Source organism: Gorilla gorilla, chromosome 13 (genome assembly GCF_029281585.2).
Source record: "Gorilla gorilla gorilla isolate KB3781 chromosome 13, NHGRI_mGorGor1-v2.1_pri, whole genome shotgun sequence".
NCBI lineage: Eukaryota > Metazoa > Chordata > Mammalia > Primates > Hominidae > Gorilla > Gorilla gorilla.
The window spans coordinates 70,970,107-70,996,359 of NC_073237.2; the positions used below are offsets into that span (position 1 = coordinate 70,970,107).

General features: G+C 41.1%; 1 protein-coding gene across 1 annotated transcript in view; it reads right to left on the reverse strand.

Moving 5' to 3' along the window:
• TRPM6 (transient receptor potential cation channel subfamily M member 6) overlaps positions 1 to 26,253 on the reverse strand; it is a 165,530-nt gene that overhangs the window by 37,000 nt on the left and 102,277 nt on the right. Inside the window, exons 22-27 of the mRNA XM_019034278.4 lie at positions 23,238 to 23,412; positions 22,921 to 23,035; positions 16,416 to 16,609; positions 12,257 to 12,389; positions 2,535 to 3,670; positions 2,232 to 2,344 (exon numbers count right to left, since the gene is read on the reverse strand). Of these exons, the coding sequence (XP_018889823.3) occupies positions 2,232 to 2,344; positions 2,535 to 3,670; positions 12,257 to 12,389; positions 16,416 to 16,609; positions 22,921 to 23,035; positions 23,238 to 23,412 (1,866 nt within the window). The remainder of the gene's footprint in view (positions 1 to 2,231; positions 2,345 to 2,534; positions 3,671 to 12,256; positions 12,390 to 16,415; positions 16,610 to 22,920; positions 23,036 to 23,237; positions 23,413 to 26,253) is intronic.

Sequence of the window (26,253 nt, forward strand, 5' to 3'; positions counted from 1 at the left end):
CAACAGAAAAAAGATATCTTCTATTATTGTTAATATGGTCAAGAACAGAGTTGAAAAAGATATCTTTTTACCAAAAAATGGTAGAAAATTTTGATATTCATATTCAAGAAAGAAAGAGAAGGGCAGAAGAAACTCAATTCTTAGCTATCTTCATATACAAAAATTACCTCAAAATGGATTATAGACCTACAAGCAAGAGCTAAAACTATAAAATTCCTAGAAGAAAACATGAGAATAAGTCTTAGTGATCTTGGCAAAAATATTTTAAATGTGATACAAAAAATCATAGACTATAAAAGAAAAGAATCAAACACTTCATCAAAAAAATTATGGTTTCAAAGGACATTTATGAAAATTAAAAGGCAAACCACTGAGACAAAATATTTGCAAAAACATCTACTCAAAAAAGGATTTATATCTAACATACATTTTAAAATGCTCACAACTTTATAATAAGACAACAACCCAATTTTTTAAATGGGCAAAGATCTGAACAAACATGTCACCAAAAATACCGTCATGCCCCGCATAACAATATTTCAGTCAATGACAGACCACTAATACAACGGTGGTCCCATAAGATTATAATGCAACTGAAAAATGCCTGTCACCTAGTGACATTACAGCTGTGATAACATCGTAGCACATTTTGTTTTTTATAAATTTAGTGTAGCCTAAGTGTACAGTGTTTATAAAGTCTACAGTAGTATACAGTAATGTCCTAGGCCTTTGCATTCACTCACTGCTCACTCACTGACACTCCTAGAACAACTTCCAAGTCCTGCAAGTAAGTGCCCTATACAGGTGTACCAATTTTTATCTTTTATACTGTACTTTTACTGACCCTTTCTATGTTTAGATATGCTTAGATACACAAATACCATTGTGTTACAATTACCTAAAGTGTTCAGTACAGTAACATGCTGTACAAGTTTATAGCCTAGGAGCAACAGGCTACATCATACAGACTAGGCATGTGGTAGGTTAGACCATCTAGGTTTGTGTAAGTACATTCCATGATGTTTGTGCCATGATGAAATCACCTAATGACACATTTCTCAGAAAGTATCCCCATCATTAAGCAATGCATGACTATACAGAGGGCAAATAAACATATGAAAAGATGCCTAGTGGCATTAGTCACTATGGAAATACAAATGAAATTGTACCATGAGATACCACTACACATTCACTAATATGGCTAAAATTTAAAAGATTGAGTATACTGAATTGGCGAGTGCTATGATTTGAACGTTTGTTCCTTCCAAAACTCATGTTAAAACTTAATTCCCAGTGTAATCATATTAAGAGATGGAGCCTTTAAGAGGTGACTGGATCATGAGGGCTCTGGCTCATGAATAGATTAATTCGTTCATGAGTTAATGGACTAATGGATTATGGAGGGGATAGGTTATTTACCATGAGAGTGGATCTGTTATGAAAGCCTGTTTGGCTCTCTCAGGAGCCTCCCTTGCCATGTGATGCCCTGTGCCACCTAGGATTTTGCAGAGTCTCTACCAGCAAGAAGTCCCTACCAGATATGTTCCCTCCACCCTGGACTTCCCAGCCTCCAGAACTGTAAGAAATAAACTTCTTTTCTTTATTAATCACCCAGTCTTAGGTTTCTATTATAGCAACACAAAACAAACTAAGACAGTGAGGATATAGAACAGCTGAAATGCTCATAAATTACTGGTGGGCATGTAAAATGTTATTACGATTACCTTGGAAAGCAGTTTGGAAGTTTCTTCAAAAATTAAAAAACACTTACCATATGACTCTGACATTCCATTCCTAAGTATTTACCAAGGAGAAATTAAAACATATGTCCACAAAAAGACTTGTACACAAATGTTCATAACAGCTTTTTTGGAATAGCCAAAAATTGAAAACAACCCAAATGTCCTTCAACATGTTAGCAGATAAGTAAATTGCAGTATATCCACTCTAATGACTCTTAAATTTATATCTGGGTGTGGCTGTGTATGCCTGTAGTCCCAGCTACTTGGGAGGCTGAGGTGGTAGGACTACATGTGCCCAGAGGTTCAAGGTCAGCCTGGACAACATAGCAAGACCCCATCTCTTAAAAAGAGGAACAAATTATATCTTCAATCCTTTCAACACAATGTTATTTCGTGTAGATGGCACTTTACAGTAAAGATAAATCAAACTAAGATAGGCCACTACCTTGACTGCTCAAAACCTAAAAGACAGAATAACAGTATACTTACTGGCACCTGGAGTCCTTGAGTATTCTTCTTTTTCTTTGACAGTCTCCTGTCTTTGGTTAGCATTTTCGCTTTGACCCATGCTCCCTGCCCTATTTCTGAAGAGCCTGAAAGATCTGCAAGGAAATGGTCTACATGAGAAAGTTGACAACAGTAAGGAGAGAACATTTTGTTTTACAGAAAAAGCTGAGAGAATGGGGAGAATGACAACGTGGTTAAGAGTCACAGATTTAAAAAACAAAACAAAACAAAACCAGTAGCAATGCAAAGGACTTAATGCTGATATTTTAAATGTTTATTCCTTACTTTTAATCTTACAGATCTTCATCAATTTCTCCTCCTTATGGAATCTAAAACTATGACTCCTAGCGAAGGGCCTGTATCTGCGGAGAGGATTGATCCAAAAGGATGTGTTTGGCTGAAGCCATGGTCCCACCTCTGAGCATTCACTACTCTGGGCCGATCTTGTTGAGTTGTCAGATAGGGAGCTGTCCTGGGCCTGCTTCTGGTGCTGTTCACTCCGAGCGGAATCACTGTCACAAGTGGAGGGCAAGCAGGTTTGCCACTTTTTCTTGATGCTAAACACACCAGTTTCATCACCTTCTGAAAATGCCCAGTTTACATATCCACCTCCAGTTTGCATGATCTTGGCTTGGGAAAGAGGGGAGCTCATTGTCATGGGTTCAGGTGTGCAACTCAAAGTGGGTAGCACTTGCTCCGCCTTGTCTTGTCCATCCAGTAAGTGAGCAATTGGCTCGTGCTTTTCCTTGGGTTCATCCACTGATGCCCAGTCAGAGACAACTGGGGTCTGCCCAGTCAGATGAACAAGAACCTCAGTCTGGATGTCCTGTTCAGTTGCCAGCACATCTGGCACAGAGGGTCTGGACAGAGGCAAGACAGTTTCTGCTGAAAAAGGAACTCGCTTTAGATTAGAAGGGACCAGAAGAAACTGGCCATACTTTGAGTGTGCTTGCCTGTTAGGAGACACCCCAGAAACCACTACACTATTTTGTGTTTCTTGCCTTTCCTGGTCATTTCTTACATTTGCAGCCTCTCTTTTACTGTTTGTAATCTCAAGAAGGGCCCCGCTCTGCACTCTTGGGGGATGCCGGCCTCCAGCCAGGCTCCTCAGCAAAGAAGAGGGCATGCTATAATACTGGTATTTCTTCTCTCCAGCGATCTCCATGCTGCCTAAAACCTCTGCACAGATGACATTGCTCCAGCTGTGGGGAAGTTTTTTGCAAGTAGAATGCTTTCTCTTGGCCAGGAGAGCCTCATCCTCTTGCAAAGTGTCAACAGCAGAAAGGACTTTTAGGGTATCCACAGTCAGGGCAGAGAGATCCTGCAGGTGTCCCACCTGGCTGTCCAAAGACAGTAAGGAGTCCTTTATAAAAGACACCTTTTCATTCATTTCTTTCAGCTGGAAGTACATCTCTGTAACCCTAGTGGTGAAGGAAGGGAGAAAACCAACAAGCACATTAAGCCAGTGGGAATTTGCTCTCTTCCTACCCTACTTCCATCCTTAAATGGCTCCTGAGCCTCAGCTGCTTCCCTAGGTTAAGTCTGTCTTTTGCCTTCTTCTTCGCCCAATACATAACTCTCAACTCAGGTGATCTCATCCACTCCTATAATGCCCACTACTACCCATAGGAGAGGAAAAACTTACATATCTACATTTCCAGCCCTTATTTCTTTTTAATATTTCAGAACCACATTTCCAGTTCCAGCTAATGATTCCTTCAATTGTGTGATCAATCATCCCATTTTTACTCATTAATATATTTATTCATTTACATGACAAACACTTGAATACTTCCTAACAGCAAGCACCGTACAATTTTAATGCATGTAGGAGATCCTGAGGAAGAAATAAGAATGACAGAAACAGAATCAATAATCAAATATGTAATTAAGAAAAAGAAAAAAAACACAGATCTTTAAAATTAAAAAAAAAAAACTCTAACTCTACTGTTCAAACAGGCTTCCCAAGTTTCAAACAAAATCCATTTTAGAAGACTTATATTCAGAAAAAGCCTAATGCAAATTTTTAAAGTTGTTTTGAATACTTTAACCCAAGATTATGATGTTCAGTCATTGATTCATGTAAAAGCAACACAACACATGTTCACCTTTCAAATGTAAATGTAAGTTGCAAGTAAATTGAATTAAATGTAATAATTAGTCCAAGTGCAATGGCTCAGGCCTGTAATCCCAGCACTGTGGGAGGCAGGTGGATCACTTGAAGTCAAGAGTTTGTGACCAACCTGGCCAACATGGTGAAACCCCATCTCTACTAAAAAATACAAAAATTAGCTGGGCATGGTGGCAGGCACCTGTAATCCCTGCTACTCAGGAGACTGAGGCGGAGGTTGCAGTGAGCCAAGATCACGCCACTGCACTCCAGCCTGGGCGACAGAGTAAGACTCCATCTCAAAAAAAAAAAAAAAAAAAAAAAAGTAAAAATTAATTTAATTTAGAGATGGTTACTATTTGTCTGTACATTTCTTTGTAATTATCTCTGTATGTGGATGAGGTTGGTTTTGTATCCCCCAAAAAGGATATGTTGAAGCCTTAACCCCAGAACCATAGAATGTGACCTGATTTGGAAATCAGATATTGATAGAGTAATCAAGTTAAAATGTGATCATCAGGCTGAATCCTAATCCAATATGACTGGTGTCCTTATAACGTGAAATCCTGACACACACACACAGAGGGAAGACGATATGAAGACACACAGGGACAAAATGGCCATTGACTAGAATGATGCATCTACAAGCCAAGGAACATCCACGGTTGCCAGCAAACACCAGAAGCTAGAAGAGGCAAGGAAGGATAGCAACATCGGAGAAAGCACGGCCCTGCCAACACCTTGATTTTGGACTTCTAGCTTCCAGAAGTCTGAGACAATAAAGTTCTGTTAGAAGACACATAGTTTTTGGTATTTTGCTGCAGCAGCCCTGGGAAACTAATGCAGCTATCTAAACTTCATGAGTGATGGAATAAATTACAACATGTATGAGTTGATTACATAAAAAGAAACTTGTATGCAAAAATAGAATACAAAGGTTTAAAACAAAAATAAATTGGAAAACTGTATTCTAATAAATTTGATGAGGCATTGATATCTCTTGATTAAGCAAAAACTTTCACAATTTATTGAGGAAAAAAAATTACAAAGACTCCCAGGGACATGAACAGATGAAAAGATACAATACAAAAGGTAAGGAAACCCAGTAAAATAGTCAACCTCATTAGGTAATCACAGATGAAAATTAAGATAATAATGAGTTCATCTATATCATAACAGCATTTGTTTTAACCTAGCAAATTAAAAAAAGAAAAAGTGAAACAACTCAGTGGTAGCAAGGATGGAACATAGGGACACAATATTATAAAGGAAACATAATCTTACTATGCTAAAGCAGACAGATATGTTATATTATGAGAGAATATTACGCATCCATTAAAAATCATACATTGTGGATAATTATTTTCTTGGGCTATTTCTGGTGGTAGAGGCAGGGCTGGGGATGTCTGTTATGTTCGGCATTATGTTTTCAAATTTGGTATAAAATTTTAAGTTCAGAAACAATAGTTAAAATATATTTACAAAGTATATGTAATTAATTGGAGAAAATATTTTTGATGTGTTAAGAGCAAAAAAAAAAACAGGATACAAAATAGTGTCATTTTAACTGGAAATATGTGGAAGACTAAATTTTAAAAAGCCAAAATTTTCACAGTGAACTCTGGCATATCACATTGTTTTTTCTTTCTTTTCTTCCCTTGTTTCGTTCTATTATTTGGGGGAGAGGAGGTATAGTTTCAGTTTCTCAATAATGAAAATCTTCAATAAACAAGATTAAAATAAAAAAACAGCATGGGAGGGAACCTAACCAATTGTGTCATGGCTGACGTGACCATTGCAGAAACGAAAAATGATTCCCGCTCTTATCTGGGGGCAGGGAGAAGTCGTGATTATGCCATGAAGAGTTTAACACTCAGCTGTAACAAGCACTTCCCAAAATAGTGTTAGACTTCCCATCTTTAGAACACATCTCAAGTCACAGGGATTGAAAGAAAGATCTTCCACTTCCTCTTTCTGGGACCTTTGTAAATAGAAATCAAAGATAAAAAGAGTGGCACCTTCCATTTTTATTATATTCTATGTGAGTAGAACCCTCTCTTTCTTGCTTCTGCTATAGAATTCAACTTCTATAACTCAACAGAGGCTTAACAAATGCTTCCTGACCTTCTGGAATCTGCAAAATTAGAACTGGCAAGGATGATGTGGGAAACAGCACAAAATATATGTATACTCCCTTCCAAATATGCTTAATTAGAGCCTCTCCATCCAGTGAACTGTTTCATCTAATTCAAAAACAGTACAGTCTGAACACCAGTAATGGAGACTCATTAAGTTCCATTAGCAGCAGTCACATCGAATGGATACAATAGAAACTAGCAACTATTCACAGCCACAGGTAACATGCTACAATAGAAACCTGTTAGACAAACAACCTGGTCACCCTCAAATCAGGTCCCTTGCTTTTATAGACTTATTTTCTAAAACTGGATGTCCCGTGAAACATATTTTAATTATATTGCTGGACCACCAACGACATTAATTTAGCCTTTCAGTCATTCTGACACATAAAATTTATAATTTTAGTTTCCTCCATGCAAGGTACGAGGATGGAAGAAAGATGAGAATGGTAATTGTTTTATTATGGGCCTTTAGGCAAGATGCCTTAAAATGAGATAACGGCAAGTATAATTACAATCATCATGAAAATCACCATATTCACTGAGTGCTCACTATGTGCCAAGCATTTTATAAAGGTTCTACCTATACTCTTTTATTTAATCCATGTAACAACCCTATAAAGTAGGCATTACTATTATCCTTTCATAGAAAAGAGCCTGGGTTGGCCGGGCACGGTGGCTCATGCCTATAATCCCAGCACTTTGGGAGGCTGAGGCAGGTGGATCATCTAAGGTCAGGAGTTCAAGACCAGCAGGGCCGATATGGTGAAACCCCATCTCTACTAAAAAAAAAAATAGCCGGGCGTGGTGGCAGGCACCTGTAATCCCAGCTACTGGGGAGGCTGAGGTAGGAGAATCACCTGAACCCAGGGAGCGGAGGTTGCAGTGAGCTGAGATCATGCCATTGCACTCCAGCCTAGGCAACAAGAGCAAAACTCCGTCTCAAAAAAAAAAGAGAGGTTAGGTCACATAGCCAGAGTCACATGGCCCATGAAAATGTCAGGCATCAAACCTAGACAGGCCGACTCCATATTCAGTGGCATTGACCACTGCCTTCTGGTACCTCTCAGCAACTCACCTAGGATCTAGGCAATTTCTTTTGGGGGTTCCTAGAGTACCATGAAGTACTAAATGAACAACAATTCTCATGCTGGGAGGTGTCACAGATGTTCCTCAGTAAGGTTTCATGGTCAAATAGTGGTGGGACCTGCTTAAGCTATAACTGTACTGATGAATTACAATGCACATTATGTTAAATATTTTTTAAAACCACAGCATTTCCGAAATATAATGTACCAAACATGCTTAATGTGGAAAAACACCTAAAAGCATCTCACTCCACAGAACAGAGAAAGGGAAAAGCTGACTTACACTACTAGAATCAAAAAAGAAGTTAGAGTCCCAAATAGGGAAAGTAAGATTTAAAACAGCCTTGCTATGTTCTCTTTTTCCACTGTCACAACTCACTTGATTCGAGAAGGATATAGCAATCTCTTCTTCAGAAGTAGGCTAACGTGCAAAATCCTCTGAATCTTTTTCCCTTCCCTCTTCAAACTATTGCTCAGTTACCTCAGGAAATATTCTCCCCTCTTTCCCATACCTCATTTATGAGGTCTCCATAAATGACCTCAACAAAGATGGCAGTATAAGAACAGTGCCACTGAGATAGCTCCATCAAGAGGGAAAATAGATTCTATTTTGAAGTTTAATTAGAGCTGCAGGCTCAGATGCGGTAACTCATGCCTGTAATCCCAGCACTTTGGGAGACTGAGGCAGAAGGGTTGCTTGAGGCCAGGAGTTCAAGACCAGCCTGGGCAACATTAGCAAGACCCTGCCTCTATAAAAATGAAAAAATTAAAAGTTAGCTCAGCATGGTAGCATGTGCCTGTAGTCCTAGCTACTTGGAAGGCTGAGGCAAGAAGATCGCTTGAGCCCAGGATTTCAAGGGTGCATGAGCTCTGATCACTCTATCTAAATAATAATAATAATAAATTAGAACTTCATAACCAAATTCTAAATCTCTTGGAAGTACCCATAATTTTCAGACGGTACATATCCATTTAATTTCTAACCCTCTACTCAAATCCCAAGAAAAGAATCCAAGAGAAAGACAATGCTTTATGATGGTTAATGTTTTTAGGATTTTATCATTGAATTGTTTATAAATGTCTGGTTCTCAATTTTCACTCTATGTTCCCTTAGTTTATGATACCGCCTTCTTCTAGTTCTCTTTGTACTCCTCTGAATGGTTATTTATGGTCTTCTCCATGAGTTTCTCTTTGCCCATTACAGGTGTTGGCACCTCCCAGGATTTAACTCTCAGCTCACTAGGTTCCCTCACTCTTGCTTCCTGGGCATAATCGCTTCCTCTGTCATACTTTTAGTTTCCTACAATAGGCAGATGACTCCTACAGTTGACTGTCCCAATAAGCAGATGAGCTCCTCCACCAGTTCAAATGCTCCCCGGGGGCTTCAGATGCACACATCCAAAGCCTCCTGAACATCCCTGGCTAAATATACTACAAGAATCTCAAGCGCAAAAAATCTAAAACTTATTACTTTTTCCTCACACCTCCTGTGCCTTCTTTATTTCGGTGGTGCCACCTTTCACCTGATTACCCCACTCTTTTCTGAAAGTCGTGCTGGACTCTGTTCTCTCCCTTAGCTCCACATCTGATCCTTAACATGCCTAATGAATTGTTCTTTCTAAATGTCATATTCACCCCTTCCTTTCAATCCCACCACCACCAACCGTGGTGAGGCTGTGGACACATCAGTGCACTGCACTATTCTCTCAAATGGTCTTCCTGGTTCTTATTCTGACCCCCTCAAATCCACACCATTACTGAAGGTAAATCTGTCCATATCTTTGTCCACCTAAAATCCTTCCTTAGTTTATAGTTTAGAGTAAACGGCTCTCCATAAACTTATCCCACTTCATAATCTTGGGGAGGCAGGGAGGCTATCCTGTCCACATCTCATCTGTTCATCCCCCTTTCCTTAAGGGTTGGAGGGGAATTTGTATTTAAAAAGAAATTATACTAACAATTTTGAGGGGCCCATTTTTACTTAATAATAGATAACTTTCATTGTACTCTTACTATGAGTCAGCACTCTGCCACACAGTTCATCTATATTATCTCATTTAATCCTCACAGCATCTCTAAGAGGTAGGGCTATTTCTGGGGTTTGTTTGTTTGAGACGCAGTCTCATTCTCTTGCCCAGGCTGGAATGCAGTGGTGCGATTTCAGCTCACTGCAACCTCCGCCTCCTGGGTTCATGTGATTCTTCTGCCTCAGCATCCTGAGTAGCTGGGACTACAGGCGTGTGCCACCACTCCCAGCTAATTTTCTTTGTATTTTTAGTAGAGACGGGGTTTTGCCATGTTAGCCAGGCTAGTGTTGAGCTCCTGATGTCAAGTGATCCACTTGCCGCAGCCTCCAAAAGTGTTGGGATTACAGGAGTGAGCCACCTTGCCCGGCCTCCATGTCTATTTTACAAATAAGAAAACAGCCTGGCATGGTGGCTCACGCCTGTAATACCAGCACTGTGGGAGGTCGAGGGGGGCGGATCATGAGGTCAGGAGATCCAGAGCATCCTGGCTAACACAGTGAAACCCCGTCTCTACTAAAAATACAAAAAATTAGCCGGGTGTGGTGGCACACACCTGTAATCCCAGCTACTCGGGAGGCTGAGGCAGGAGAATGGCTTGAACCCGGGAGGCAGAAGTTGCAGTGAGCCGAGATCACGCCGTGGCACTCCAGCCTGGTGACAGAGTGAGACTCCGTTGAAAGGAAGGAAGGAAGGAAGGAAGGAAGGAAGGAAGGAAGGAAGGAAGGAAGGAAGGAAGGGAGGAAGGAAGGAAACCAAGGAGGTTCAGTAAATTTGCCTGTGTCCATATAACTAGTAAGTGCCTGAAGCAGGACTTCATCCCAGCTCCGTAAGCTCCTAATATGAGTCTATGCTTCATACGAAACGGAGAACCAAGCTTGCCCGTCGGACTCAATGAGCATAGCTATAAAGGGGTGCAGAACGTGTAGAAGAAGGAAAGAGAAATTCATATAACTATGGACTAAAGATATTATGTAGGTGAAATCAATTTTTGTGGACTCAATCTTTGATATTCAATTTTTTCTCCATATTAAATTTGATCTGAAATTCAATCAGGCACAGAAACACAGATTTATATAAATATGGTACCAATAGAGAAGTCCAGATTTATATAAACATGACTTATGCCCATAGTGAACCATTTAGAAAGTTCTTCATGTGATTCAGTTTAAGTAAAGCCATATTTAAGGATTCACATCTCTCTATCTGATATTTGGACATCAGAAAAAAACATGCATAATTAGATATAATACATCATAGTCAATTCCATGTATGTTCAAAAATAGAGGAACACATTTAACTTCTGTCAATTTGCTTCCATTTACAAGAACAATTCTATGTTTTAAAAAAATGCATTTCATCACATATAGCCTTCCATATTTTCACACGATGCCATGCACCCACAATTAGTAATAAATCCACAGTAACTCAGATCACATTATAGCTTCCTAATATGTTCAATCTCTCCAATACGTCTCCTCCTCTTTCCTCAAACCTCTGAATGTCCCCCATACCGCCTGCCTCCCTCAAAATCCCCCACACAGGCACACCCAGCCGACCACTCTGCCTCAAGACCTGGGTCCCCACCAACCTTGTCTGCCTTCCCGTCTACTCTGGCCATATGCTGCCCCGTTCCCCTGCTTCGGGGAAAAAGCCAGACCCTCCATTTTCCCAGCTTCTTAGGGACTTCTCTTCAGCAAATGGCCTCCTCCCTCCACTCCTGAGTTTCTCCCTTGCTGGTGGATCATTTTCAGGACCATGCTGTTTTATTTATTGCCACATTAAGCAAAATCCAACAAAAAAACCTTACCGTGTCCCCATACCAAGCTTCCCTGCACCGTAATACTTCTCCCAAAAGCCACCTGTAATTGCAGTCTCTGCTTCTCCTATTCTGTCTTCACCCACTTCAGTGAAGCAGCCGCCAACTCCACTGCACAACAACCGCCCGTCAGACGCCCTGAGAACCCCACTCCCCATCCAACCAGCACCCTCCATCTACCTCCTCCTCCCCTCTGGCTGCTGCCAGACACACCGTGTGGCCTCAGGCGGCTGCGCTTGCTGTTCCTTCCGCCAGGGGCGCTATTCCACCAGACGCCCCTGCCTCGCCCACTGCCTCACTTCCTTCAGGCCTCCACTCAATGCCCTCAGAGCGACCTTCTAGGACCAGACCATCCAAACAATCCACTCAACCCCCAGCTCCGCTAGATTTCACGCCACCATCATTTCCTGTTCTCTCCAGCTACTTTATTTTTCTTCATAGCTCTTTTACTGCCTGATAATAAATTACAAATCTATTTTTGTGGTTCCTTACTTAGGTTTTGTTCTCCATCCACTTCATTTCTCTCACCACCTACACACATGCGCACACACACACACGCGCGCGCGCATGAATGTAAGTCCCATGAGGACAAGGATTCTTATGTCTTATTAACCACTTATTCCTAGTAACTAAAAGAGTGCCTGGAATATAGTAGATGCTTAATAAATATACTTTGATTACATGAATATTATATGTTATTAAATGTTTCAAATTATAAAGAACTCAAACCTCTGGGATTTGAAAGTAGATCTTTCTACTCCTTTAGATATTCTAGCAGAATCACGTTGTGTTAGTGGTTTCAAAATGGAAAAGATTTATATCTTTTACCTTTCTGATGTCACTCGGATTCGTTCCTCACAACTACAATTCACATCTTCCACCTTCTCATGGAAGTATTTTTCCACGCACTGCTCCTCAAAATCATGAAGTTTTTTCAGATCCTCCTTACTGAGGTAGAGTTCTATAGAAATAAGTATGAAACACAGAAAGAATCATTATTCACCTCAGGGCATGAGTGGCTTTTCTTCCACTTGTATTGAAAATGAGAAACTATAGCCTGTTGTGATAAAAGTTTGTCACCTTGTCAAACTATTTCTAATATTAATGCAGAAACAGCACCAATAAACAACTGGGAGCTGGGCGCAGTGGCTCACGCTTGTAATCCCAACACTTTTGGAGGCTGAGCAGGGGTGGATCGCTTGAGCTCAGGAATTAGAAACCAGCCTGGGCAACACAGGCAGACCCTCTCTCTACAAAAAAATTTCAAAATTAGCTAGGCACCTGTGGTCCCAGCTACACAGGAAACTGAGGCAGAAGGATGGCTTGAGCCTGGGAGGTCAAGGCTGCAGGAGCCGTGATCACGCCACTACACTCCAGCGTGGGCTAAAAAGCAAGACCCTGTCTCAAAAAAGGAAAAGAAAAGAAAGAACTGGAAACACCAGCCTGGGTCTCTCCTACTCATTCTTTGAAAATGACTCATATATAGAATTCTTTCTCTTCAATATTTTCACAGGTTAGAATGCTTTCACATTTAACAAAAATTCACTGCGTCTATATGAAAATGGGGAATCTGTCTTCTTTTCTCTCTGCCAACACTTTCTAAAATTAATTAAATTTTAATTGATTCATATTAGATGTACATATTTTTGGGATACATGTGATAATTTGATACATTCATATAATCACATCAGGGCAATTGGTGGCACAAGCCTGTAGTCACAGCTACTCAGGAGGCTGAGGCAGATCACCTTAAATATTTACCTGTCCTTTAAGATAGAAACATTTGAATTATTCTCTTCTAGCTATTTTGAAATGTATAATCAATTAATTTTAACTGTAGTCAACCTACTGATGGCAGGGCATGGTGGCTCACACCTGTAATCCCAGCACTTTGGGAGGCCGAGGCAGGTGGATAACTTGAGATCAGGAGTTCAAGACCAGCCTGGCCAACATGGTGAAACCCCACCTCTAGTAAAAATACAAAAATTGGGGGTTTCCTCTCTCGGCTTTGGAGCCCCCCTCCCTCTGTCTCTGTACCGGGGAGCTTCTTCCTTCTTATTTGCCTATTAAACTCTCAGCTCCTTAAAACAAACAAACAAAAAAAAATTAGCTGGGTGTGGTGGTTCATGCCTATAATCCCAGCTACTCAGGAGGCTGAGGTGGGAGAAACATTTGAACCCAGGAGGCAGAGGCTACAGTGAGCCGAGATCGCTCCACTGCACTCCAGCCTGGGCAACAGAGCGAGACTCCATCTCAAACAACAACAACAACAACAACAAAAACCCTACCGATCTATTGAACACTAGGTCTTATTTCTTCTATCAAAGTGTATATTTGTGCTCATTAATCAACCTGTCTTCCAACTCTTTTAGCTATTACAATGACAGTAAATAACCAATAGGTTAAATGCAAGATTAGAAGAAGGCAGTCTATTGAAATTAATCCAGTAAGTATAAGAAAGTTTTACTTTGTTACGCAGAGTTTGTGCATACTAAATCCTTCTACTGAAGAATGAGATGTTATTATTACCATTCAATGGCCAATCACAGCTGTATACCTTCTCTGACACAATTATAAATAACTCATTAAAAAGACACATCACTAAGTGATATTATAAGGCTAACACAATTCTTCATCAAACTCCAGCATTCACATTTGGTCTATTACCTTGGCTTTCACTCCTGCCTAATGGAATAATATACCATCTTTTAAGCAAGTTTATAATACTTAGAAAATATATAAATGAAGTGATGCTGCTAAAAGGATTAAATTGGAAAGTTCTCTTTCTTGAATGGTTTTGCTTACATTAGGAGAAAAAGAACTAACACGATTCTCCAGAATTTATTTAAAATGCAATTGTTACATTATTTTCTGTTAAAATTAATGACAAAAAATCTGAATTTTAAATTGAAAACATGACTAAAAGTATTATTCAGCTGTAAAATGTATTCACAACTCAGGTATACAGTGCTGATTTAAATGGCAGGAAAAAAATTTTCAGACACTGAAAAGATTCGGTATCTCCCATCCCCTACCCAACTCTAATGTCTTCTTTCACTAAAGAATCTCCTATGAGCAAGAAACTTTACAGGTGTCATGATGTGAACCTTATGTGGATCCCTGAGAGCAAACAATCCAGAGTAATTCCAATGACAGGTGCAGCTTGCAGTATGTGGCGCTTTCCTGTAATTGTCCGCAAGGTGGCACTGCTGCCCCTTGTGTAAATGTCTTTATCCTCAATATAAAGGATCAGAAGCAATGTTATGAAAATTCAACAATGTTCCAGAAAGCTCAGGGTGAATTCATTTTAAACTTTACTTGAGTTTTATATGAATCATCCTATAAGCACAGACCAAGGTGAACCCAGGAAACGTTCTTTCATATGGTACTAGGAAGTCTGGGCAAATCCCAGTCAATTCCAGGATTTATCAAGCGATTCACATTCTGCTATTAGGTTGCAATGGTTCTGCAGCCAAAGCCTGGGACGTCTCTCTATTAGCAGCCTGAAATTTACAGTATAATTATAAGCCTTCAAGTTAACTTCAGGTATGCTTTGGCTTTCGTACAAAGGGAGCAGGGTATGAAAAAGAAAAAAAAATCTTCAAAGTGACTTAGGAGGAGAAAAAATACTTCACAGAGTCACCTACCACCAGCAAAAGCATATCACCCTGTCAACCCCATAATATACTGCAGGGGATGACCTATCCCCCTAAGGACCTACCTAAACACATAAATAGCCCGCTGTCCCCTTAGCTGAAACTCCTGGAGTCCAGAGTATTTTAGAACTCAGAACTGTTTTTTTCTAGTTTCAGAAAATTAATATAGTGAGTATGTCATAAATGAAGTGAAATCCCTAGTTAAGATTAAAGCAATCCCTAAAATCAAACATATTGCTATTTTCTGCAGCCAACATCAATGAATATTCATACTACAAGAAATAAAGAGAATAAATGGCTTCACATCAATTCTCATCAGCCTTTTTTGGCCAAATGAGTCCTTCCCCAATTTGTGAAGAAAAAAGGCTTTCAGTTTTCAGAGGTATTTTAGATTTAGGAATTGGGAAGAGGATTGTGCATTTATGCCCCCTGCTTCCTGTATTTCTGGGAACTATCTAGAAATGGGCCTGGTACCAATTGTGGAACTGCTTGACAGGAACTACAGAATAAAACCACCAAACGCAATGTTCTCTGACAACAATTAGTACGATGGTCATATCATGCAGTGAAGATCTGGCTAAACAAGATGAATTAGGAAAACCTCAAAATATACAAGCTTATGAAAAAACACAAGTGAGAACCCCTATTTCCGCATCCTGACTCACAGTGTTGCCCAGGCCGAAGTGGCTATTCACAGGCATGATCATGGTGCACCCCAGCTTTAAACTTCTGAGCTCAAGCAATTCTTGTGCCTCAACCTCCTGAGTAGCTAGGACTACAGGCATGCACTACCGCACCCAGTTTCTGAGTTGAGGTTCTTGAAAATAAGAAACATCCATTTCAGAATCATCTCCATGCTCAGTAGATTAGAGAACCAGAGGATCGTGACTCTGGTTAAAGCCCAGCTTTGCTTATCTTTTCTCTTAGACCCCAAGGCCTTCTGTAACTCCATTCTGTCTGAATTCCATCTTCCACAACAAGGAGAACAGTACACGTCACATGACTACTCTCTAGGAGTTATTCTGATGAGTTCTCCGGTCAGCAGAGAAAACACAAGTTTTCCATGTGACATAAAGCCTTTACACAATCAAGCAGAGATTCTCTTCCTACCTATCCCTTTCTAAGTATCCGTTCATCTTGGCAAAAGGCACTGCGACCTCATAATGAGGTCAATATATTTACTTAGACCCAGAGCATCAGCTGATATTCTATTGTCAGGGAACTCCCAGAGCCCCACAGTGCCCTGAACTTAATTTATAATACTCCAGTGCATCTTTGCCTTGAATCCTACTTTTTGCTCTCTTTCTCCTGCCTCACATAGAACAACTTACTTAATCCAACGTCACCCTCTTCTTGGTCGTGAGGAGCTCGGTGACAGCACAGGCGGCGGAGGAGAAGGCCCACGTGGCTCAGCAGTATGAGAGGTGGGGGCAGCCAGGGCTTCTCGTGGTAGGTCATGATGTAGCGATAGCGGTTGTATTTCCACAGGTTATTTGAAATGGATTCCATATCTAAGTAAACGTTGCTGTAAGATGAAGTAAGAGAGGGACAATGTTTTAATATGAAGTCTTGAAAGGTAACAGAGTCTATATTTTCCAACATTTATGATTGGCTCACCTGACATTACCAGCAGTTACCCAATACAAATACTATCCACGTGTTTACAATTCTTCTTCCACCAAACAAAATATATTAGCTACCTTCTGCAATGAAACATGCTAATCAGAATAACAAGCAGAAGGCAGACATTACAATCAGAGAAAAGAAAATGCCAACATTTTCAGTGTAATGAACAGAAAATCCATTCTGGAACTCAACACTATTCTCAAGTCACCATCTCTTCTCACATAAGAAGCTCTTTTTCAGTCCATAATTCATCGTTTATGGGAAACAGCTTTAATGTTCCTCTGTATCATCTACCTAATGTCAAATGTGAGAACTGCTAGAAAAATCCCAGTTAAAATACGCAAACAGAACAGTGTTAGTGAAGAAATGGAAGAAGAATCAATTCATCTTAAAAAGCAGAGCTTCTATTAAAATCCAGACAAATTATTTACATTAACTTTACAATAAAAGTAACTCCTTATTGGTAGGTCACTTTGTAGTTGTAACATGGAGATAGGATGGTGAATGTTGATATTATAGAACTTGCCATGGGGGTAATGATTGGAGGTACAGTTATTCTGAAACAATATACCATCCTTAACTACTTAACTTTAAGTATAAAATATGATATAAGAGGAACAAAATAAGATGTCCATCTTAATATTTTGCATAGACTAACAAAATTTAGTTTCTTTTTAAAACAATTCTTCTTCTTGCAGTGTCAAAATTTTAGTTTCTTTAGATAAAGATAGCAGAGTAGAACTGGAGGAAGGCAGCCAAATTTAGCAAATAAAAACACAGATAACCCTAAACTTGAACAGTGATAAAGAAAAGGAACCAGGATTATCCTGGAGAAAGCCATCTTTGGGTAAGAATAGAAGTTTCTCAGAATCCATACAGAAGGTGATTGAAATATAGATGACTGGGTTATATCAGGAGTTCTCAAGCATGTTTTCTGAACCAGCAGCAGCAGCATCACCTGAGAACATGTCAGAAATGCACTTTTTTGGTGCCTGGTCAATGAGTGGGAAACTCTAGGGTTGCACATGCTATTAATAGCAGTTTCACTCCAACGTGACAACAGCCTTCCACCAGCAGGTGGCGACTTAACAGTGTATTTAAATTTTGGGGGTTGGTTGGTTTGTTTTTGTTTTTTTCAATTATTTTATAAAGAATTGTCTGTAACCGGCTCCTGGACAAGTAGTCAGATCTGGGGTTGGTCACTTTATATGGTCTTCAGTGTGTTCATCTCTAACGTGAGAAATTTGTCCTATGCGAGGATTTCTCAACTTCTTTTTTGACACTGGACATTTGTTGTTGTTGTTGGCCAGGAGGCTCACAAAGAGGCCTTTATTTATCTAGCTCATAGTATACACTACCACAGTCTTGTCTGCTACTCCTTCTACTAAAATAGTTCAAATCAATGTTTCTACCACACTATCAAAAAGTTATATTTCTTTTTGTCTCCCCACATCAGAGTGGTTGAATAGAAGGTAGAAACAGGCCAAGAGTCCATAGGCTCCCAGCTCTAAACAGTGCCAGGGCAGGAAGGGGTGGCTCCAGGTCTCACTGTGGCACCTTCTACAGAAAATAGACATAGCTGCCAGGCCCGGGGACAGAAACCAGACATCCCAGTACATCTCCAAAAAGCGGCACAAATACTTTCCCCCCACAGTATGAAAAATACACACCTCTAGCACTCTGCAGTCGTGCATTTAGTTTTCTTTAAGAACAAACAAATCAGTAGTTATGTATCCTGTTTCCTCAAGTTTCAAGAAAAAAAATGAAAGGTCACTCTTTTCTCTTTAAACACTGATGTGTAGCTAGCAACTTGGATAAAAAGGTGTCACCCTACAAAATGCGCTCAGCATGTTCTGATGCCAGGATGGGCTTGGCCGCCTGGGCTGGGGCTAGAAAGGAGACCTCCATCTGTCCCAGTGGAAAGTGAAGCCGAGTGTCGGTGCTGCATTTGGCTTCAAGATCGAGAATCAGAGCCTTTGAAATGGAAAGAGGGCATCTGAAAGGGCACCCCCACCAGGGGCTTTTCAGAGCTAAGGCTCCAGAAGGAAGGGGTCGCCCTGCTAGTGACAGAGCTGGGAGTCACTCTGAGCTGCAGCCCCCACAGGATCCCCCTGTGGGAGGCTCCATCTGACCCTCTCCAGCCCATGGCTCTCTGCAACTGCCACCTGTACTCAGGTATATGGCTTTGCTGCTGCTGGCTTTTAAAATCAGCTATTATGTTTGAGATGTGACTGTCACCAATAGAGTTCTGTCCTAAAAAGCCATCCCAGTGCCATGTTGGTTCAGGAGGCACCAGCTTTGTGCTGCCTCCGTAACAGGCAGGAGAGTTCTCAAAGCAATGTTCCACTGATCTCTGGACGCCACTGCAGCATTAGGAACAGGGTCAGTCCCCTGGAGGGGAAAGGTGGCTTCAAGGCTGTTTTCTGGGCCGTTTGCAGGAGATCTGCATGTACCAGGAGCCCGTACTTATCACTTCTTTCAGTGGTGGCCAAGCCAACCAGACCCAAACATGATGCACACGGGCTCCCAGACTTGGCTCCCACTCAAAATTGACCCACACCCCTTGGGCTGCTCTACAGTTCTTTGGACTCCAAGACCCAGAAGGGCCTCTGCCCAGCTGCCTACTTGGGCAAGACTCACTGAGTACCATGAGCAGCAGGTGTTCACCCAACCTCGAGTGTACACCCCTAGTGACTGGGAGTGCACCACCTCACCGGGTGACACTCCTTCCCAAAGAGTCCAAAGAGCCTCCTGGTGACACCCACAGCAGGAGCATCATGCCATCCCATCAACAGCCCCCACTTACCTTCCTGGGGCTAAGATGCGGGGTGTGAGCCTTTCCCCTGAGAGCAAACGGGCAGTGAGACACTGGACATTTTTAATAAACAAAAATCTCAGACTACCAGCCTGGGCAACATGGTGAAACCCCATCTCTACCAAAAATACAAAATTTAGCTGGACATAGTGGCATGCACCTGTGGTCCCAGCTACTGGGGAGGTTGAGGTGGGAGGATTGCTTGAACCAGGGAGGCGGAGGTTGCAGTGAACTGAGATCACACCACAGCACCACTCCAGCCTGAGTGACAGAGTGAATCCGTATCTCTCCCCATGCCCCCACAAAAAACTCAGACCCTTTTATTATTTGATCTATAAAAATAGCTATTATAACTAAACACCAGCAAATATTCCAAGTTCCTAAAATGGTTGGGCTAAGAGAGATGATGACTATCATATAACAAGCAGGAAGGTATGTCTTCCCCATGTTTAGGTAACAACACAGCAGTCACTTTTTTTTTAAAGAATTTTGATTTACTTTGCTGACTCTCAACCCGTCTTCCCTACTTTTGTTACTTATACAGCATAAATTGATTTTCCCTTTTCTTATCTTTTCCTCTTCAGTAAGATAAGCAAGGAATCAAATACCTAGCACAGTGCCTGACAGTTAAGAGGCATCTAGAAAATATGAGTTTCTTCCCATTACTTCACTTGGTTTCTTTTGTCTAGGAAACAAATATGTGTCAGGCACTCTTTTCAGTGTTTGAGGTAAATTGCTTGCTTCTGAGCAAGACGAGAAGAGGTGAGGAAGTGGCCCATACTGGTAGCTGCAGGAAGAGCATTCTAGGCAGAGGGAATAGCAAGTGCAAAGGCACCTGTATGGTCTGAAAAACTGAGGGGCCAGTGTGGTTGGAGAGGAATGGGTCAGGGGAAGACTAGTGTGATGCATGATTTAAGAAGTGACGGCTGGGCGCAGTGGCTCACACCTGTAATCCCAGCACTTTGGGAGGCCAAGGCTGGCGGATCACAAGGTCAGGAGTTCAAGACCAGCCTGGCCAATATGGTGAAACTCTGTCTCTACTAAAAATACAAAAATTAGCCGGGTGTGGTGGCATGCACCTGTAGTCCCAGCTACTTGGGAGGCTGAGGCAGAAGAATCACTTGAACCCGGGAGGCAAAGGTTGCAGTGAACCGAGATAACACCACTGCAGTCCAGCCTGAGCAAGAGAGAGACTCAAAAAAAAAAAAAAAAGTGACAGGGGCCAGGCATGGTGGCTCACATCTGTAATCCCAGCACTTTGGGAGGCCGAGGTGGGTGCAGGAATTTGAGACCAGTCTGGCCAACAGGGTGAAACCCTGTCTCTACTAGAAATACAAAAATTAGCCAGGTGTGTGGCACACACCTGCAATCCCAGCTACTCAGGAGGCTGAGGTAGGACACCTGCTTGAACCTGGGAGGCAGAGGTTGCAGTGAGCTGAGATCGTGCCATTGCACTCTAGCCTGGGTAACAAAAGTGGAACTCCGTCTCAAAAAAAAAAAAAAACAAAGTGACAGAAAAGCCAACTCACATGGGGCCATATAAGTCATTGTAGCGACTTAAACTTTTACCCAGAAATAAAATGGGAGGCACTGAAGAGTTTGGAGCAGAAGAGTAATAATATCCTCTGATGTCTGCTTTTAAAGGGTCATTTGGACTACTGTGTTGAGAAAAGAATATAGGGAGTCAAAGACAGAAGCAGAGAGATAAATCAGAGGCTCTGTGGTAGCAGGGGGGTAGTGAGATGTCACTAAATCAGTTATCTATTTGAAGGTTGAGTTAACAGAAGTTCCTGAGAGTTTAGAGGTAGAGGTTCAAGAGACATTAAGAATGACTCCATGTACAGAATCATGGTGTAGAGCAGAGAAAAAGTAAGAATGACTGCTTAGTTTTTGGTGTAAACAACTGAAAAGCTGGAACATCAACAAAAACTCGTGTTCTTCCTCACAGATTTGGGAAAGACTACATTAAATATTATAAATAAAAGTATGTTGGGAAAGAGGGGAGATGAAGAGTTTGGGTATTTTAAATTTTAGAAATCTATTAAATTTCTAACTGGTGAAGGAAGGGGCCAGCTGGATCTCCATGGCTGGAGTTTAAGAAAGAGAACTGGGCTGGGGATATAAATTGGGTGTGCTCAGGATATACAGGAAACTGAAAGAGATCACAAAAAGCATAAATAAAGGAAGAGGCAGGTCCAGGCTCAGGGACATTCCAATGTTAAAAGGTTGGGGAGAAGATGATCCAGAAAAGAAGATTGAGAAGTAGTGAGAAGTGACAGAGAAGAAAACAGAGGGCCTGGCGCAGTGGCTCACTCCTATAATCCCAGCACTTAGGGAGGCAGAGGCAGGTGGATCACTTGAGGTCAGGAATTTGAGACCAGCCTGGTCAACAAGGTGAGACCCCGTCTCTACTAAAAATACAAAAATTAGCCAGGCGTGGTGGCAGGCGCCTGTAATCCCATCTACTTGGGAGGCTGAGGCAGGAGAATTGCTTGAACCCAGGAGGCAGAGGTTGCAGTGAGCTGGGGTCACACCAACTGCACTCCAGCCTGGGTAACAGAGCAAGACTCTATCTCAAAAAAAAAAAGAAGAAGAAAAAGAAAGAAAGGAAAAGAAAAGAAAAGGAAATGAAAGGAGAGGAGAGGAGAGGAAAGGAGAGGAAGAAAGACAGAGAGAGAAAGAGAGAAAACAGAGAACAGGGGAAGCTGGGAGCAAGTGAAGAAAGCATATCAAGAACTCCTTAACCAACTTGCAATTCCATCACTTGCTATCCTTTCATAATTCGAATGTACTGCCTAATCACAACTCAAGATCTCCTTGCATTTTGATGTTGTTACATTGTACTTTCCCCCCACAGTCAGTTCTCCATATCTGCGGGTTCTACATCTGTGGATTCAAACAACCACAGATTGAAAATATTTGGGGAAAAGAAAAGGATGATTGTGTCTGTGCTGAACATGCAGAGACGTTTTATCTTTGTCATTATTCCCTCAACAATACAGTATAGCAACCATTTACATCGCATTAATACTATATTAGGTATTATAGAGAATTTAGAGATGTTTTAAAGTATACAGGAGGATGTGCCTAGGTTATATGAAATACTACACCATTTTCTATAAGAGACTGGAGCATCCATAGAGTTTGGTATCTGCAGGGGGTCCTAGAACAAGTCCTCCACAGATAACGATGGATGACTGCATTTATTATTTCACCGTTTCCCATGCTCCGTGTCCTTCTTATCAGTAGTTTTATGTGCATATTTCAAAACAATAATAATAAAACATAGAACACACAAAAATCAAAGGTTACATACTCAAAGTACATGTGAATCTACTCAACATATCTACCCACATTTCTTATTTAAATAATCATATTTAATTGAAATAACCTACTTGAAGAAAGCAATCAACAGGTTCACCATGATGATATATTGCACGAAGAGGTAGACAGCTTGCAAGAATGGAGTAAGAAAAGAACCAGGAGGGCAGGATGGCTGGCTTGAACAAACTACAAATAAAGAATTTTAAAAGAATGAAAGATAAGATGAATCACAGTCCTGCCACTCTAGACACACATTTAGCACATTAACTGCACAGAATACCATAAATTCAAACATTTTTAAGATTTAGATGATTGTTTTTCAGATTTATTTTACTCTTGTTAACTATGAAGGCACAACTTCTGCATGATGGTAAAATCCCATACACACCATCTATGTCTCCAGCATAGACTTCTCCATATATCATCCAGTATGGCTCAAATACAATATCTCGAGCTAGACTCCAAGATGGTGGCTCCTTTGGCGAAAGGATGGCCTTGCGTGCCACTCCAAAGCTCAGCAGGACTATGGCCATGATGATCACAATATAGAACATGTTTGCTGTCTGCAAAAGAGCATAGTACAACCAGAATTTTACCACAGATTTGAAGTTCAAAAGAAACCAAACACCAGCAGCCATCATAATTATACCTGCAAATAATAAGATTGTCTAGTCATTGACTAAAACACCCTTGTGCAGGAACAGCTAGACTTTCTTTGGCTAAACTCTTGTTTTCTCACACAGTATGCATTTCAAGTCAACTTGGTCTATGGAATAATATAAATGTGCTGAGAGGAGAGAATCTGTGCTTCTTTGTTTAAGCATTAATGAATTGTGAACACTTTTTGATTAGCTAATATCTAAGTTTGCCCCCAGTTGGACCATAGGTTAGGAAAATTAAAAAAAAAATAGGGTATTGTTGAATTAGTCCAATGGCTCCTTATTCCCAGAATTGTCTTCAGGAATTGATTAGAGTCTAAGAAACTGATCAAGCCAGTTTAATTCCATCTACTAAATGTACATCAACTCAGTCCATTAGTTTACTGTAACAGAGAGAGCATTCACCACAATTCCCATCATTATTTCAAGAGCTACTCTACATCTCTTAGCTTTCCTTCCATTAGGCTGGGGCTGTGAAACCTATTCAAGCCAGTGGGCTGTGGTTTGATGGTGACTTGGGCACTTCTTGTCCAGAGCAGTTAAAAGCCATTAGACTTTCTCCATCCCTCTCACTCCCTACCATAGACCTTAGGAGATAAATGTTCACATACCTATGTCACAAGACAAAGGGATCCCAGATTCCTGAGTCACTGCATAGAGGACAGCCCCCATGAGCACTCACCAAACCTTGCATTAGGGAGAAATACCCTTGTGCTAAGTCATTGAAATATATTGGTTATCTCGGCATAGCCTATCTCATAAAGACTAATGTCACCAAGACAAGAGAAAACATTTCTGGTCTAAGAGAAAAATGTCAAATAGGAAAAATCTTTAGAGTCCTGGAGGTTGTCTCTTTTCTGTCCTCTTTGTTTGTCTCAGCACTACCCTTCATTCTCCAGAACTTGCCCCTTCCCTGCCAGTAAGTATTCTAGAAGGAAAAGCCAAAGATGATCTTGAGACACTGTACTTATTAAAGCGTAGGTCTTAGGTCCTTGTGAACAGCCAGATGGAAAAAGCCGGCCGGGCTCAGCAGCTCACGCCTGTAATCCCAGCACTTTGGGAGGCCGAGGCGAGCAGATCACTTGAGGTCAAGAGTTTGAGACTAGCTTGGCCAACATGGTGAAACCCCATCTCTACTAAAAAATAAAAAATTAGCCGGGCATGGTGGCAAGCGCCTGTAGTCCCTACTATAGGCTACTTGGGAAGCTGAGACAGGAGAATCGCTTGAACGCAGGAAGTGGAGGTTGCAGTGAGCAGAGATTGCGCCACTGCACTCCAGCCTGGACAACAGAGCAAGACTCCATCTCAAAAAAAAAAAAAGAAAGAAAAAGAAAAAAAGAAAAAGCTGACACAACTGTACGGCAAGCTCAGGTGACAGACTGGAGCTAGGTGGCCCAATTTTGAATCCTGGCTCCCCATATATTCCTTTGAGGAATTTGCTTAACCTCCATTTCCTTGTATGTAAGTGTGTATAATAACACTACCTATCTCCTAAAGTTGCTACTAAGATTAAATGAGTTAATACATACTAATTAGCTAGAACAGTGTGTGGCCTATAGTAAGCACGATTTAAGAGTGTGATGGCAGGGGAGAGTCAGTGAGTGATACAAGAATAAATGGACATTTTAGCAGAAAATATCATTGGTGGTAGCCTCACATGAATCTTGTCCTTGGGAATTACTGTGCTCAGAGACAGATTTGACTCAATCCCATACCATCTGGTCCTAATCAAAAGGGTAAGCTGAGTGTCCCAACCAACTAACTATGCAATATACTATCCAAGGTCATTTGCTAATACTAGTTTGTGGTTATATGGAAGGCAGTGGTGACATGATCTTGCTCGCTGTGCTTCTATAAATAATTCCAAGATAGTGAGGCACAATGGCTCATGCCTGTAATCCCAGCATTTTGGGAGGCTGAGGCAGGAGGATCATTTGAGCTCAGGAGTTTGAGACCAGCCTGGGCAACATAGTGGGACTCTGTCTATATAAATAATAAAAAATAATTAGCTTGGCATGATGGTGTGTGCCTGTGGTCCCAGTTACTCAGGTGGTTGAGGATTTCTTGAGCCTGGGAGGGTGAGGGTGCAGTGAGCCGTGATCGCACCACTGCACTCCAGCCTAGGTGACAGAGCGAGACCCTGTCTCACATAATGATGATAATAATAATAATAATTTCGAAAGTTAAACTATTGGATATAAACCATGAAGAACCATTAAAAAGAAGCCAGGCGTGATGGTGCATGCCTATAGTCCTAGCTACTCAGGACACTGAGATAGGAGGATCCCTTGAGCCCAACAGTTCAAATCTAGCCTGCACAACATAGCATCTTTACAAAGAACACTAGAACAACAGGGTGACTATAGTTAATAATAATTAATTGTACATTTAAAAATAACTAAAAGAGTATAAGTGAGTTGTTTGTAACACAAAGGATTAATGCTCGAGGTGATGAATACCCCATTTACCCTGATATGATTATTATGCATTGTATGCCTATATCAAAATATTCCATACACCCCATAAATACATACACTTACTTATGTACCCACAAGAATTCTTTTAAAAACTTTTTTTTTTTTTGAGATGGAGTCTCACTCTGTCGCTCAGGCTGGAGTGCAGTGGCGCAATCTCGGCTCACTGCAAGCTCCGCCTCCCGGGTTCACGCTATTCTCCCGCCTCAGCCTCCTGAGTAGCTGGGACTACAGGTGCCCACCACCATGCCCGGCTAATTTTTTGTATTTT